Here is a 15072-nt window from a genome sequence, read left to right on the forward strand (position 1 = left end):
TGTCAACAGAACACTTAACCGAGAGAATTATTTTATCTCCACGTAATGAAGATGTCCATAAGATTAATCTGGAGGCATTAGGAAATTTGCAGGGTGAGACTTATACATATCTTGTTGTTGACAAGATGATTCGGGATGGCCACGGAAGGGATTCAAGGTTCACAACCGAATTTCTCAATAATTTGAATCCACCAGGATCACCTCCATTTAAGCTAGACATTAAAGTAGGATGTCCGGTTATGTTATTGAGAAATCTTGCACCAAAAGAAGGTCTGTGTAATGGTACCAGACTGGTGGTCACGAGGTGTGAACGATATGTGATTGAAGCTAAAATCATAACAGGGGAAAAGGCTGGTAAGATAGTATTCATACCAAGAATAACTTTTCAACCTTCACCTTCGGAGCTAGACATACAAATGGAAAGACGCCAATTTCCCATACGTGTTGCATATGCAATGACGATTAACAAATCACAGGGACAATCGGTGAAGTATGTGGGCATCGATTTACGCACTCAAGTATTTAGCCATGGTCAACTTTATGTGGCATTGTCTAGGTGTACTGATGCTAGGAGAATAACTTTATTGATTCCAAATGAGTCGAATGAGTGTTTTAATCTGGAAACCAAAAATGTAGTGTATCTCGAAATTTTATTATAATATCAAATTACTTCCTACTTCTTAAATATTTCATAGTATGATACATGTAATTTTTAGTATTGTTTAATATTTCTCATCATCAACAATATCCCACCAGCCAAATGGAATTGGATATGACAAAACGTGAACGACTCATTAAGTCCAAAGCGCCGAAGGCGCACGAGAGGTTGAGCCCAGGCCGAAGGCCTGGGTGATATCCTAGTCCTATATAAAGGAGAGAGTCATTGTATCTGAGAGGATTCTAGGACAAGTCTTGGAAAGGAAATAGGAAGAGAGAGAAAGTGAGTTTAGGTTTCAAGTAGAATTGTTGTAATACTTGAATAATTCTTTTAAACATTCTTAATCTTTAACTAATAAAACAAGAATTCATGATGATCACCTAGAGATTGAATCAGTTATAGTGGAGTGTAGTTGTAAGATTTCTTACAACTACATTTTTGGCGCTAGAAAACAGCTCTGGATGATAATTCTTGATAGTATATCATATATTTTAAGGAAAAAAGTGAGATCTAAAAATTTAGAAATGGTAAGGATCGAGTCTGTTGTTGAACAAGGAATGAAAACTAGAAGAAGTCACAGACTTGCTGAACGAAGACGAATTACAAATTTTGAGCAACAAGAGGAAAGAATGGAAGAACATCAAAGAACATAAATTCCAAATGGATCACAGCGAGAACAAGGACAGAATAATGATATAGTTTATGATAGAGTGAGTGTCCATACTGCGATGACGAATTCCACAAAGGAAGGACAGAGAATTGGGAACGAAGAACCAGTTACAGCGAGTGAAGGAAATATGACGATTCCAGAGCTTAGACAAAGATTACTAATTGAAAGAAAGAGAGAAGAAGAAGAGCGTGCGAATTTAATACGTCAAAATGATGATTTACGAGAAGAAAATCTTAGATTACAAGAACAAAAGTCAAGGAGTGCTACACGCTCAATGTCAAGATCCATTAGGAGTTCTTCCCGACAGAGCCAATCTAATCGAAAAAATGATAGGCGAAGGCAACATATGGAAGTCATTGAAGAAAACTCGCAAGAAGATGAAAATTTGGAAGATCCAAGGGAAAGGAGACGTGTAATTGACTCAGCAACTAATCGATATGAACACCCACGCGAACTTCTTCGTCGTGCAAATAATAATTGTGAAAGGGAAGAAGAGGATCCAAGGCAAGGAAAAATGATATTAAATGGTAGAGAAATGGTGAGAGACGAATATGAGCGCGAACGAGAGATTGCAAGTGCGAGAGATAAACAGAGAAGAAGGGAAGAATTAGAAGAAATAGAATTACAAAGTGGATTGTGTCATATTGATAATCGAGTAAGGGTACGCGAGCATCATCGCATAGATGATATAGATCAAGGTCGAGTTACACCACAAGAAAGAGAAATATCAAGACATCAATATGATCGCACGGGCAATGAAGAAAGACATGATAGAGTACAAATTGAAGCAAATACTAAAAGGCATAGGCGAAGAAGAGAGGAAACTGAACAACAGGAGATACAAGAGGCAATACGCCAAAACAATCATGAGAATAGATTGAGACAAGCAAGATTAAAAAGACCCATGCGAGAAGATTTGGATAAATCATTAAGCGAAGAAATTCTTAAGGAGATGGCAGAATTAAGAGAAATGATGACTACAAAGAGAAATGATGGAAGAAGACAACTAGAGGAAGCAGTGGAGGAAGCTGGAAAAACTCCATTTATAAAAGAAATTCAAAGAGAACCGATACCATCTAAGTGCAGTTTACCGGCATTTACAAGTATATTTGATGGAAGCGCATGTGCGATACAACATGTAAAATCTTATTCTAGATGTTTATTGCGGTGGGAAAAGTATGATTCAGTCATGTGCAAATATTTTGCTGCAAGTCTAGCACGAGAAGCTTTGAAATGGTTTGAGGGCCTACCTGTAGAATCCATTGGTTCATTTCATCATTTACAAAATGTCTTTTTGGGGCAATACATAAGTAATAATCTATCAAGACCAGGGATTGAGACTGCATTCGGACTTCGCAGAAGAACAAATGAGATTTTGCGTCATCTAACGACTCGTTGGAGAACAATGTGTAGTGAAATGGGAATACAGGTGGATGAGAGACATCTTATTATTTCATTCATTAATGCTCTCTTTGCAACAGATTTACTATATAACCAAATCTTCAGAATAAAGGATACAATAACAATGTCGGAGCTGCGCGAATTTCAAGAAGAATACATAACACTTGAGGAAAAGCAAAGAGATATGGAATCTTACCCAGTTGCAGTATCTGATTTGAAAGGTGGAAATACAAGTCTACTTCCGAGGTTGACAAATATTGTTTCCAGTACATCGCAGGAAAATCAAGGAAGGAATAATGCAGAGATGGGACAAAAGTTAGTGGCTATGGGCAGTGCAGATCAACTAGAGTTTAATAAAGAGTACAGAGACAAGCAACTTCAAAATTATGGAGGTGCTGATACAGTTCAACCAGGAAGTCCTGCGGGACAGAAAACACATTATAACAAGAAAGCTGGAAGAATAGTGCGGGAACAGATAAATTTGCCGAAGTTGAACACTACAGTGGATAAAGTATGGGAAGCTGCTCTCCTAATGGATGATATTCCAGAACCACATAATGTAGGCGAAGAGCCACCACCAGGAAGGAGGAGTAAATAATTTTGTGTCTATCATAGATTCCGTGGTCAAACAACAAGCAACTGTAGAAATGTGAAGAGGATTATATTGCGAATGATTGAGCAAGCAAAGTTGGACCATTTCTAACTAAAACAGCCAAGGAATTTACCACCACCACCACCTCCACCTCAAGGAAATACATATGCAAAGGAGAAGAAAATGAGTACATTTGTTATTGAAGTGGGTGCGAAGGCAAAGAATTTATATTGTAACTCGATCATACACTCGTTCAGAAACATAGAAGATTTTCATGATAATGTCTTAAGTCGAGTATATGCGAGAGATGATGAAGGAAGGGAAATTCTTAACCTGGAAAAAATATCACCCTTGAAAGAATGGCAAAGGCATAAAATCTCGTTCAGCGCAGATGAAACACCAGGAGGAGGAGAATCACATGAATGTCCATTGGTGGTGCGATTGGGAATTAATCCGAAGCCATCGGAAGAAGATGAGGAATAAAATGAGAGAAACACCTGGGCGATAAATAGAATACTTATAGATACTGGAAGTTCTGTAGATTTTTTGTTTTATCATACATATAAAACCATGGGTGGAAGAGATGATGAGTTAGTCCCTTCAACATACAAAATCTATGGCTTTAATGGTTCTGCAAATAAACCAAAGGGAGAAGTGACTATGTGAATTCTTTTACAAAATTTACCAACAGATATCACATTCTGTGTAGTGGATGTTGAGTCGCCCTATAATGCTCTCATTGGAAGACCATGGTTGCATTGAATATTAGTTGTTGCATCAACATTTCATCCATGCATCAAGTTTCCTCTACCTCAGGGTGTTGGCATTATAAGAGGAGATACAATTGAAAGTAAAAATTGCCAAGAAAATGATGTTGACAAATGCTAAGCAAGAGAATTCAAGCGAAGAAATTTCAAAAAATATGCAGCAAATAGTCGAAGAGCAGAGAGATTAATGGTTGATGTTTGATGCGGTGTACAAAGTTGGAACAATGATGCGAGGTGCTGGAATAGATTCTTATGAAAATAAAATTTTAATCAAGATTAGCAACACAATTTCTACGGACAGAAAAAGAGTAGATGCAAAATATCAAAAGGTGGAGGGCACAATGACTTTCGCACAATACCGATTGAATGGTTATGTGAATGAATATTCTGAAAAACATATGCGAACTTAAGAAAATTCAATAAAAGCACTTATGTACAAGTTAAAAGATTGGAATGAGAAACTTTAGTTTCATATGGTAAATCCATAATAAGAAAACAAAAAGAGAAATCTTTATAATAAGACCTTTATAAAAGGCTACAGAAAATGATATTTATTATCAGATTGGCTAGGTATCCAAATGTGGTGTGCAACCTAGTTCGCTTATGTGCAAGAGGCAATATAGTAAGACCTATCACACGTCATAGTTGGAGAAACCTAGAAGGCATGACTCAAGGGAAGGCTACACCGACCCCGGAACTTGAGTTGTGGAGATTTGGGGTGAGAATAAAACGATAATGCCCATCCGGGAGAGATACCTTAAATTTTCAGTCTAAGATAATAATCTTAGATTGAGAGCTTAAGGTGAGAAAGGCTCTCCTAAGGAGTGAAGAAACTCGGTCAGGGCGCCGAGGTATACGGTTGAGTCAAGACTATCCGGGACGTCTGGAGCGTACCTTGCCACTCTTGACAAGTCCTGACTATGATGCACTCGGTCCGAAGATACCCCACTTAGGGTGTGATCTTGCTGCCATAAACCCTATAGGTAGCGTATGCGAGATCGCGAGATCAACTGGTTGTTGAAAATCCGGATGGGAAGAGCCATAATCTTAACACGATAGAGGTAAGCTTCCTTGAAGGGGCAGCCAGGGGAAGATAAGGACGACACCCTCCATTAGGGAGCTGAATTGTGTGAAAAGTCGTAAATATCACAAGACTTTTAATTCATACGAGTATTAAGACTTGTGGTATTTACGCGAATTAACCTGAAGAGAAAATAATACAAGAAAATGATAAGACGAGATCAATGGGTCAATACACTATGGTGTAAAGACTGCCTGCGATTTCGTCGCACATAAACAGAGGCAATATAAGACCTTTACATAGGAAGGAAAAAATAAGACCTCATAGATAATACAAGAAAAGAAATTATTCATAAAGTTTAAAATATGCTCGCACCAAGAAAAGTTCATGATAAAGGATACCAATCATATTTGGTCTATCAAGATCTGCCAAATAACAAGAGGCAAGAATGGGAATGCAAAAGAAGTGTTATTTGCCCCATTTTGATTGTCTTATATGCAAATGAAGAAGTCATAAATATGAAGCGAAGAAAAGAAGAATCATACTAAAAAGGTGAAAACTGAATTTACAAGAATTTACAAGAATTATTACAACAAGAAGAAGCAATCAATTTTCATCTCCCTCATTTCACTCAGTCGCATAATCACTAATTTCTTCTTCAGAATATTCTTCTCCATCAGTAACTTGGATATCAGGAATGGGTACATTTTCAAAAATCGCTGGAAAGTTGTATTTCGACAAAGGAAAACCATTCTCAAGACAAACTCTTTGAACAACAGCCTCACGAGAACGATTAGCATTGTTAGTATTGTTTTGGACTAAATTAAACCAATTTTCCTTCAATGGATGATACTTTGAGTTACGAGCAGATGATTCTTCTTCTTTAACAGCCAAGCGAGTTTCTATCTCTGCAACTCTCTTTTGATATTCTTTCTCTTTCTCTGCGAAGCATCAACAAAAGAGTTAAGATAACAGATAATTATTCCTAAAGAATATGAATGAAAATCAAAGAACAACAAATGACCTTCATAATTGGAAATAATGTCTGCGACACTGTAGAATGTTCAGTGTGAAGGATAACATTTATACCTAGATTATTTCTAGCATCGTTCAGAACTCTAGCAGCCCAGTTAAAAGCAGCTTCACTTTCTATAAGGATTTGAGATCGAATTAAATTTCTTTCCTCAATAAGAATGTCCCTCTCACGACAAGCTGAATCACGTTCTATCTTAACCTCAATAAGGGATTCTTGAAATTGTTCTAATGTTTTCGTTCCCCTAAGAGTGATCTCATCTTTTTCAATAATAAATTTGTTCTTCTTCGCCTCCAATACTTGAATTGCTTCTCTCTCCTCATAAAAACGTCGTTTAAAATTATTGGCAGTAGATAATACACTTTTATGGCATTCTCTAAGATTAGCATATTTTAATCTTAACTCTTCTGAGCTGAGGTTTTCAAATCCTCGAGTAGGATAATTATTTAAAGAGGAGTTGAGATGCTCTAAAAGAATTTCAGCATCGGGAAGATTAGCCTCTTCATTTGAAAGGTCATACAGGTCTGCGAAGATAATTAAGTAAGAAGTGCGAACGATCACATAAAAGAAAAGGAGTAAGAGAATATAAGTTGCTTACCAATGAGTTCCTTATTTCTTTCTAGAGTTCGGAGAACCAATTGAGAATTAGTTAAATTCTTATTTCTAAGTTTCATATTCTTGCCTGTAAGATTCGCATTCGCATCCGAAAGAATAGATTTCTCATGTTTCATTGTGGTATTCTCATCTTGCAACTTGCGAAGCTTTCTTTCATTGTCTAAACAAATCACATAAGATATGTGAGCACTCTGTGAAATGTAAAAGAAGCATCATAAGCAACAGTAGAAATAATAAGGAAAACATAAAAGGCAAATGTTGCAAAATATTACCAAGCCATTCATTGCAAATTGAAAATCTGAGTTTATCGTAGAGGCAGCTCCACGAAGAGATCGATCCCCCCAATCAGAAGCAGTACAGATCCTTGAGACCATCTTGAAGGCGCGATCCGTTTCATCATCCCCAAGAGTAGCAAGAGCATCTCCAGAAAAAAGATCAGACAACTTCTTTCGATACGAATCAATCGATACCTCTTCTTCAGAAACAAAAGTATTTCTATCTGAAGATTCTGAACTTGAAGAAGAATCATACCTCGCACGCTTTCTAGAGACATCATCTTTTAACGAGGTTTTCTTGGATTCAGATTTTGACGCGCGTTTCTTAGGAGTGCTCTTGCTTTTGCCTAAAGTTTTTTCGTTCAAAGGATTCACCTACACGAATAATCAAGATAAAAAACAAAGGCAACAATATTATTAAAAATAGAAAATGTGTTTCTTACTTCCTTATTCTGTGAAGATGATATTTTGCGCGAAGTACTGACCTTTTTGGCATCCTGCGAAAGAGAAGAAATAAGATATAAGAAGGAAAGTTACGAGAATTTACAAATTGAATTAAGAGGATCACATACCGCTACTTTATTTTCCTCATTTTCGAATAATTTAAATTCCCAAGGTTGGTAAAGAGGAAAATCTTCGGGAAGAGAATCGTCAGAACCATCCGCAGCTCTACCAAATACAAAGGACCCTTCCAAGATGACAGGGCAATTTAGCCAACTAGAATCATTGGATCTGCGAGCAGCACGATTAGAGTTTGAATTCCAATCAACGTCTCGCATAAGTTTTTCATCTTCAGCGATACCATCTACTCTCCTTATGCGAACATCCCACTTAGTCACATTACTTTTCATAATAGCGATGTAATAATTCTTAAAGAAATTATCAAGAGTATACTCAACAGGATCTATAATTTTATCACGATGATCCTCTTTTCGCACTTCATCAGGATAAGAATTTCCAAAACCAGTTGTGCGACGAGCATACTCTAATGGTATCCTGATAGCATCACCACTCAACTGAAATATTCCTCGTGCGAATCTTTCATCAGCAAGAATTCTATAGAAAAGAAGAATCTCAGGATTATATAAGGGAATTGGTAGAAATTGAAGTGGACCTAACGAAATGATGAATTTTCGGTTATTCCATTGCTCAGATTTGATTAGATCAAGATTAAGTTTGGATGCAAAATTACATGAAGGTGGAAGAGAGAGTTCATAACCCCTCTGATTGAAGTCAGTTTTCACTCTGTTAAATTCGATTTCCATCGTTTTACCAGCAGGAGACATTGAAGAATGGGAATAAAGAGTATAAAATTGCAGAGAAGGTGAAGAAGAATGAAAAGGAATAAAAGGAGAAAGGTAGAAGAGAATATATAGGAAAGAGCGACCCGTTTTTCAAGATTTATTCTCATTAATGCGAAGAAATGAACAGATAAAAACGTACGGTTAAAAAGGACGTGTCGAAAGATGAGTGGTAAAAAGGACACGCGTACATGAGGAGAGCTTAAGGTAGGGAAAATTGTCGGCAAAGTAAAAAAAATAAAAATAAGCATGTGCGAATTACAAGAGGAGAATTTCTCATATCGCTCACTTTTAAGAATAAGCAACATGAGAAGAGGCAAATGTAAGAGTTAAATATTGCACACGTTAATAACTACGCGAAGTAAACAATACAACCTAAGCGAAGGGCATCGCACACAACAAAGTTGAGATGACGTACCAGATGATGTCAGCAAAGTAATAAAGTGTGAAGAATCATGCGAAGAAGTATGCTATGCGAAGATGAGCGATTGTATACGAGCGAATATGTCGCATAGTGATCCCGAAAATAATGGGATTCTTAGCTGTCATTCACTATGTAAAATCATATATAAATGAGAGAGTCATTGCATCTGAGAGGATTCTAGGACAAGTCTTGGAAAGGAAATAGGAAGAGAGAGAACGTGAGTTTAGGTTTCAAGTAGAATTGTTTTAATACTTGAATCATTCTTGTAAACATTTTTACTCTTTAACTAATAAAACAAGAATTCATGATGATCACCTAGAGATTGAATCAGTTATAGTGGAGTGTAGTTGTAAGGTTTCTTACAACTACATTCCGTTTATAACCCATTCATTAAGTGGTGATGCTGATGATAATGAAGAAGAAGATGATTGATGGAGGAAAGTAGGATTCCAAGAATGCACCTACTTAACTAGGAGATTTGTTTGTTGTGGTTTTTAGAAGGCAAGGTTATTGAACCCTAAAACACGAAATGGCCCATCATGAGATCAGGCACGAAATTATCAGCCCGTTCCAAATGATTTAAAATTACTCACTTAGGCCCGCATCTTTTTATATGAGATCAAGTGATTGCCATCTACGGTCTAGATAGGGGTGAGCATAAAAATCGTAACCGCGGTTTTTATCCGTATCCGTCCGTAAAATTACGGATTTCGTCCAAACCGCAAGACGTATGGGCCGGACACGGATGTGATTCTCAAACCGCACGTTTTAGCGGTTTGGGTGCGGTTGAATATTGAAAACCGCGGATTCACCCGCACCGCATTTGAGTAACATAATCCCGAGATGATCGCTAAACCCAGCTAAGTTATATCTTCATGCTCGGGTATAAAGATCGAGTACAACGAAAAGCCCACGTGTCAGTAAGCTTCATATGGTGAGTTTTGAGACGGACTCTTCTCCCTGGTAAGCTTCGTTGACAAATCGGCAGTCGAACCATGCTGTTGGACAAGCTTCATCGACATATTGGCATTGGCAGTTGAAGCATGCTACCTGGACACACCAATGGGCTTTTCTACAAACTGCAATGTAGCGTCGAACACACTACACAACACATTGATCATCCGCTGCGAAGTCCCTAGAATGTGTATTTTGGCCAGCACATTGATCATCCGCTGCACTAACTTAGCTTATAAACTTGGTTTTTTTGCTTCTTTTACTTTTTTTTTACCCCTAGTTCGCGGTTAATCCGCAACCGTCCCGTAGAATCCGCTGATCCGCAAAGGTTAAATCCGCGGGTAATTGGACCGGTCACGGTTCAATTTTCCAAATCCGCAACTTTGACGGTTTGGTTACGGGTGACCCCTAATCCGCAACCGTCCGTCCATTGCACACCCCTAGGTCTAGACAAAGCCAATTAGCCAACTTGCAAATGATACACTATAATTTAATGAGTCTGAATTTCACGCATATATTGCATTTTAACTGGGTCGATAAATTTCTCATGACGTTTATTCATTTTATTGGTCCACCCTCGTTTTCGATAAATTACATATACATGTGTAAACACTCCATCAAAACCAACATGATACCGTGAGTGTTGATAACGTGCGATATTGGTGAAAACTAAGTACTTACGGAATAATTGTGATAATCTATTAGAAACATCATCAAAATTATTAGGGAAGAATTTTGTTATGAAATATTTGGCTATCTCAGGGGTAGTAAGTGGTATTTCCGGAAAAAAACACATCCATGTTCATAAATAACAGCGACGCAGATTGTATTTTTTTCATTTAATTTCTTGTATTTAATCTAGGAGTTGGGGGTAACCTTGTATCTATTCTACGGAGTTGGGTGTAACAATAGAACTTTTATATCAAAAAAAAAAAAGATACTCCCTTTGTCCTAAAATTTCAGTACTCTATTCTATTTTCGTCTGTCCTAAAATACTGGCTAGTTTCTGTTTATAGTCATATTTTTTAGCCAAACTCTCAAATATATCCTTCAATTTTTTATAATTATAAAATTATTTTTAATTATAACCAACCAAAAATCTTAAATGATATTTTCCTCTATAAAAAATAAATCTACAAAATCAGTCCATAAATACTTTTATTTTTATCTTCTATTTAAACGTCTTAAATGATACCTTCCTCAACATGAAACAAAATTACTAAGTCAATCATAAATATTTTAATTTTTATCTTTTATTTAAACATTTTTATAAATAATAAAATTACCAAATATGTATTTTTCTTACATGGTCCATATACCACTTTTAATTTTAGTAATAACATAGCATTTAATATGGATAGTTCTGTACACTCCTCCGGTTTCCTTAACATCTTGACTGAGTCAAAGCGGACTAATAATTTAGGACGGAGGGAGTATTTAATAAGAGCATTTTTTGTTAGTGGGTCCCAGTGAAGCCCGTCCCTTGGAATACGTGCAGGGATAGATTTGTGAGAGGCTGTTTTTTTTTTGTAGTTTTCTTTCGGTTGGTTGATAGTTTTTGTTATTAAAAATACTAGACATGTCAAGGTTTAACCAATTTATACTTTATTTCAGGTCGACATCTGATTTGACATATAACCACGTCGCTTCCTAGCATAGCTAGTTTAGTTTGTCGGCCAAACATTTCATAATCGAAAATGCTAGTCTTCCCCCACTCCTTTCCCCCATCCCTTTCTCCATTAGATGTCAAACAGATAGTGGTTTGATGTCACACAAAAGGGTCCCCTGTTAACTCCAATCCAAGGGATCAAGGGTTAAGATCGCTGCCATCTAATGAAGAAGGTAGGGATGTCAATGCGTATCCAAATATCCGGACCCGGTCCGGAACCGGGTAAATTGGGTCCGGTCTGAGTCCCAAAACTGGACCCACTAGTGAATTCGGGTCCAAACCGGTAGACCCGTTAAAATCCGATAATAAACGGTTCCAACTGGGTCCTACCCGTCGGGTGCCCGCGTTAGTAGGGTCTTGTAAATCTTAGTTGTCTGAGGGTTAATTTCGTCATGTGAAGGGTCATAACCTAATAAACTTGCCGCATCTCACTCCTCTGCTTTCGTCTTCTCTTCTGAGATCGAGTCAAATTTATTGTTTTCGTTCTCACCACTCAAAACTTCCATCTTCTCATGTGTTACAAAGTCACGTTTAACGACGGGTTATAACTAAAAGTTTGAATTCAAATTTATTATATTTTGTAAGTTGTTTGTAATTCGTAATGGTGTACTGTAAGTTTGTTCTTTATTATAGATATAATTGTCTTTATTTCTTAATCACTCAAAGGTATTTTCTGATTGATAATGATAAAATTATTGTTTAGTTTTTGAAATTGTTTGGGACTATTTACTTATTGATTGATTATCTTCTGCTCATTCTCAATCCTTAGTTCATTTTAGCTGATGGATAGATCTTGATGTCGATGTTCATTGATAAAGATGGTTCTAATTTCTGATCACGGATGATGGGGGTGGTTGTTTATGGAGAACTGGCAAAGATTTAATTGATTATTTAGTAACTGGTGTACTTAAGCTATCTCTTAAGTCTTAATTAAACATTTGAACAATTAAGATCTGTATTTTCTTCACAGACGACCACCGAACATTTCTATGACGATCCGAAAATATCCGTTTAGTATCCGGAACCGTTAGGTACCCGGTTACTTTGTCGGTTCCGGTTTTGGACTTACTAATTTAGGAACTGGACCCGGAATCGAAAAATAACCGGGTCCGGTTCTGGGTAGTATGGTACCCGGAAGGACCCGGATCTATGAACAGTCCTAGGAAAAGGAGTGGGGGAAGTGTAGTACTGACTTGGGCATAACACCTGCCAATTGACGGAGAACCTTGGTGTGGTTGTTGTGGAACATTTTAACAGGAGACAAAAATTCACTTTGTCTTGAGAGACCTCCATAGAGGAAAAATTAGGGGTGCACAACGGTCGGTTCGGATCGGTTTTCATCCCTACTAGTGACCATAGAACCATACATGTTGGGTTTTTTTCAAGCTGCCCCAATTAGTACTACATTTTTAGATCGGGTCGGTTTTGAACCGGCCGATATAGACTCGGTTCGGTAGCGGTTCGGTAGCGGTTTACCGATTTCAGATAAACCAGCCAGAGTTGAATCGGATAACCCGAAAATCAAGACCGACCCGACCATATCCAATTCCAGTTCTACACTGAAATACTTGTTCATGTGACCTGTTTAAGCAGTATGGCAGTAATATAGACAGTTGACTCTCTGCAACAGTAAAACTAAATTTGCTAATAAGAATAATAATCAATTCAATAGTCTTAACTGAAAAATATCCAACTAAACTGATAATAAGCTTAAGCAAATTGAAAGCAAAACTAAAAGAAAACTAGTTTCTTCAACTGTTTTGATACTTCTGTAAGAATAAAGAATGAACGAACGATATCACTAAGGTTTTATTCTTCAACTAATATGCAAAGTCCAAGTATTCTTCAGCTAACGTGGAAGTGAAAACTCCAATAGGATAGATTATTCCAGAGGTGCTTCCAAGTAGCACCTGCAACAAACAACAAGAGGAAAAATACATAAGAATGCAGTCGAATGATTGTCCATACTTAAGCAAACATAACATCAGAAACATACCATTCATCGAACACCATTAGCTGTCATTAGCTCCCTCTATCAATCTTCTGCAGTCACGGGACCTAGGACATCTACGAGAAAAAGTAAACTCTAATTAGATTCAAAATCAAAACAAAAAGTTATAATTAACACAAACAGATTGCATACAAAGAGCTTGATTGTATACATACCACAATTGAAGCAGGGGTTGATTGCTCGACATCCATAATTACATCTGAATCCAAAGTTACAACTGAAGGAAAAATTAGACATCACTATTAGTTTCCCATTAAACTGTCAAATACACAATCTGGCAAAGATACAAAAATAGATACACAGGACAAGGCATTCAATGCAGTTCATATAGTTAGTTGATTTTGCAGGGGAGAAATACTATGAGTTCATTCTGCTCTTAATTCATTTCTAAATTGCTTGTCTTAAACTTCTTTATATGTTGGTAATCTTGTCTTGTTACAACATATATCTCTGTAGGATATGGCTTTAAGAGTAGCTAGTTACACATCATTCACAAGTGATTCAAAGTGTAACTTAGTTGATACTGGTCCTTTAATTCTCTTTACAAGTTTAGTCAAATATGTTAATCTTACTGTACCTCAATTAATGAAAACAATCAGTGAAAGAAAAATTCACCCACAAGTGATAATCAAAACACAAAATCAAACAAAATAAATTGAAATCAACCTAAAACCCGCTAGTAGGAGTACCTCAATTAATGAAAACAATCAAATAATCCAAGCAAACCAAACCTCATTAATAAGAGTATCTCAATTAATTAGAACATCAATCAAAAACTCGAAATCAAACTAAACCCTAATAAATAGCGGGCAGTAACTTAATTGAGGAGAATCAATCAACGAATCGAAATCAACCAAACCCTACTAATAAAAATCAATCAACAAACTTTTCAATTACCTGCGGGCTCCATTTGATTATCAGCAAAAAACAAAAACTGGAGATGATGGTGGTGATGTGGCTAGGTGGGGGTTGTAGTTAGTAAAGAAGGTTGAAGATAAGACGACAATGGAGTCGCCTCTTCGGCATCCCTAGTTTACCTCGAGAGAGAAATGGGAAGAAAAAAGGAAGAATAAGAGAGATGGTTGGTGGCTGGTCGTAGGTATCTTAGAGAAGTATTTATATGGAGGTATTAGGATTTCTAAGCCATAGATTACTTTGATCGGTCGGTTTTGAGTGAGGTTGGTCGGTAACTATCTACAACCGAGTAGCACCATATCCAGCTCGGGTTTAGACAACACTCACCGTTCAAGGCCGTTGTGTACTTCGGGTTCGGTGAGTTTCGGTCATTTATTGATCGGATCGGGCGGTTTTGACAGTTTTGTCGGGTCCGTGTGCACCCCTAACCATGTTGGAAATATATGTTTTAAAATAAAAATGTATTTCCATTTATTATTATTAAAATTGTTTAGAATAGTCTTAACAATCTTCATAAAAGAAACTTATTTTTTGTTATAAATTCTTTGACTGTTTCATATTACAAGAGTAAATGGGTTTTATTAATCATATTAATGTTTTCATTAAACTCATTTAAGATCTTTTGACTATAAAATAAATTTTTGTTGGAGAAACAATTAGAGAGTTTTTTTTAATGTTTTTGGAGTTTAAAGATAATTAAGAATTTTTGAGAGAAAGATGACTAATGTGTGACCAACACTTGTTTTCTACACATTTGATTTTGAGC

General features: G+C 36.7%; 1 protein-coding gene and 1 long non-coding RNA gene across 2 annotated transcripts; one reads left to right on the forward strand and one right to left on the reverse strand.

Moving 5' to 3' along the window:
- The first annotated feature begins 1674 nt into the window (after window positions 1–1674).
- On the forward strand, window positions 1675–4083 carry LOC113271814 (zinc finger CCCH domain-containing protein 13-like). The gene is made up of 4 exons (XM_026521741.1): window positions 1675–2175; window positions 3007–3240; window positions 3442–3553; window positions 4013–4083. The coding sequence occupies exons 1-4, from the start codon at window positions 1675–1677 to the stop codon at window positions 4081–4083; spliced, it is 918 nt and encodes a 305-aa protein (XP_026377526.1).
- An 8910-nt stretch (window positions 4084–12993) lies between these two features.
- On the reverse strand, window positions 12994–14468 carry LOC113338112. The gene is made up of 4 exons (XR_003354612.1): window positions 14289–14468; window positions 13547–13608; window positions 13377–13447; window positions 12994–13290 (listed from the first exon to the last, which is right to left on the reverse strand). It is a non-coding gene; the product is annotated as an uncharacterized LOC113338112 (long non-coding RNA).
- Between the last annotated feature and the right edge of the window lie 604 nt (window positions 14469–15072).

This window comes from Papaver somniferum, chromosome 1, assembly GCF_003573695.1.
Source record: "Papaver somniferum cultivar HN1 chromosome 1, ASM357369v1, whole genome shotgun sequence".
Lineage (NCBI taxonomy): Eukaryota > Viridiplantae > Streptophyta > Magnoliopsida > Ranunculales > Papaveraceae > Papaver > Papaver somniferum.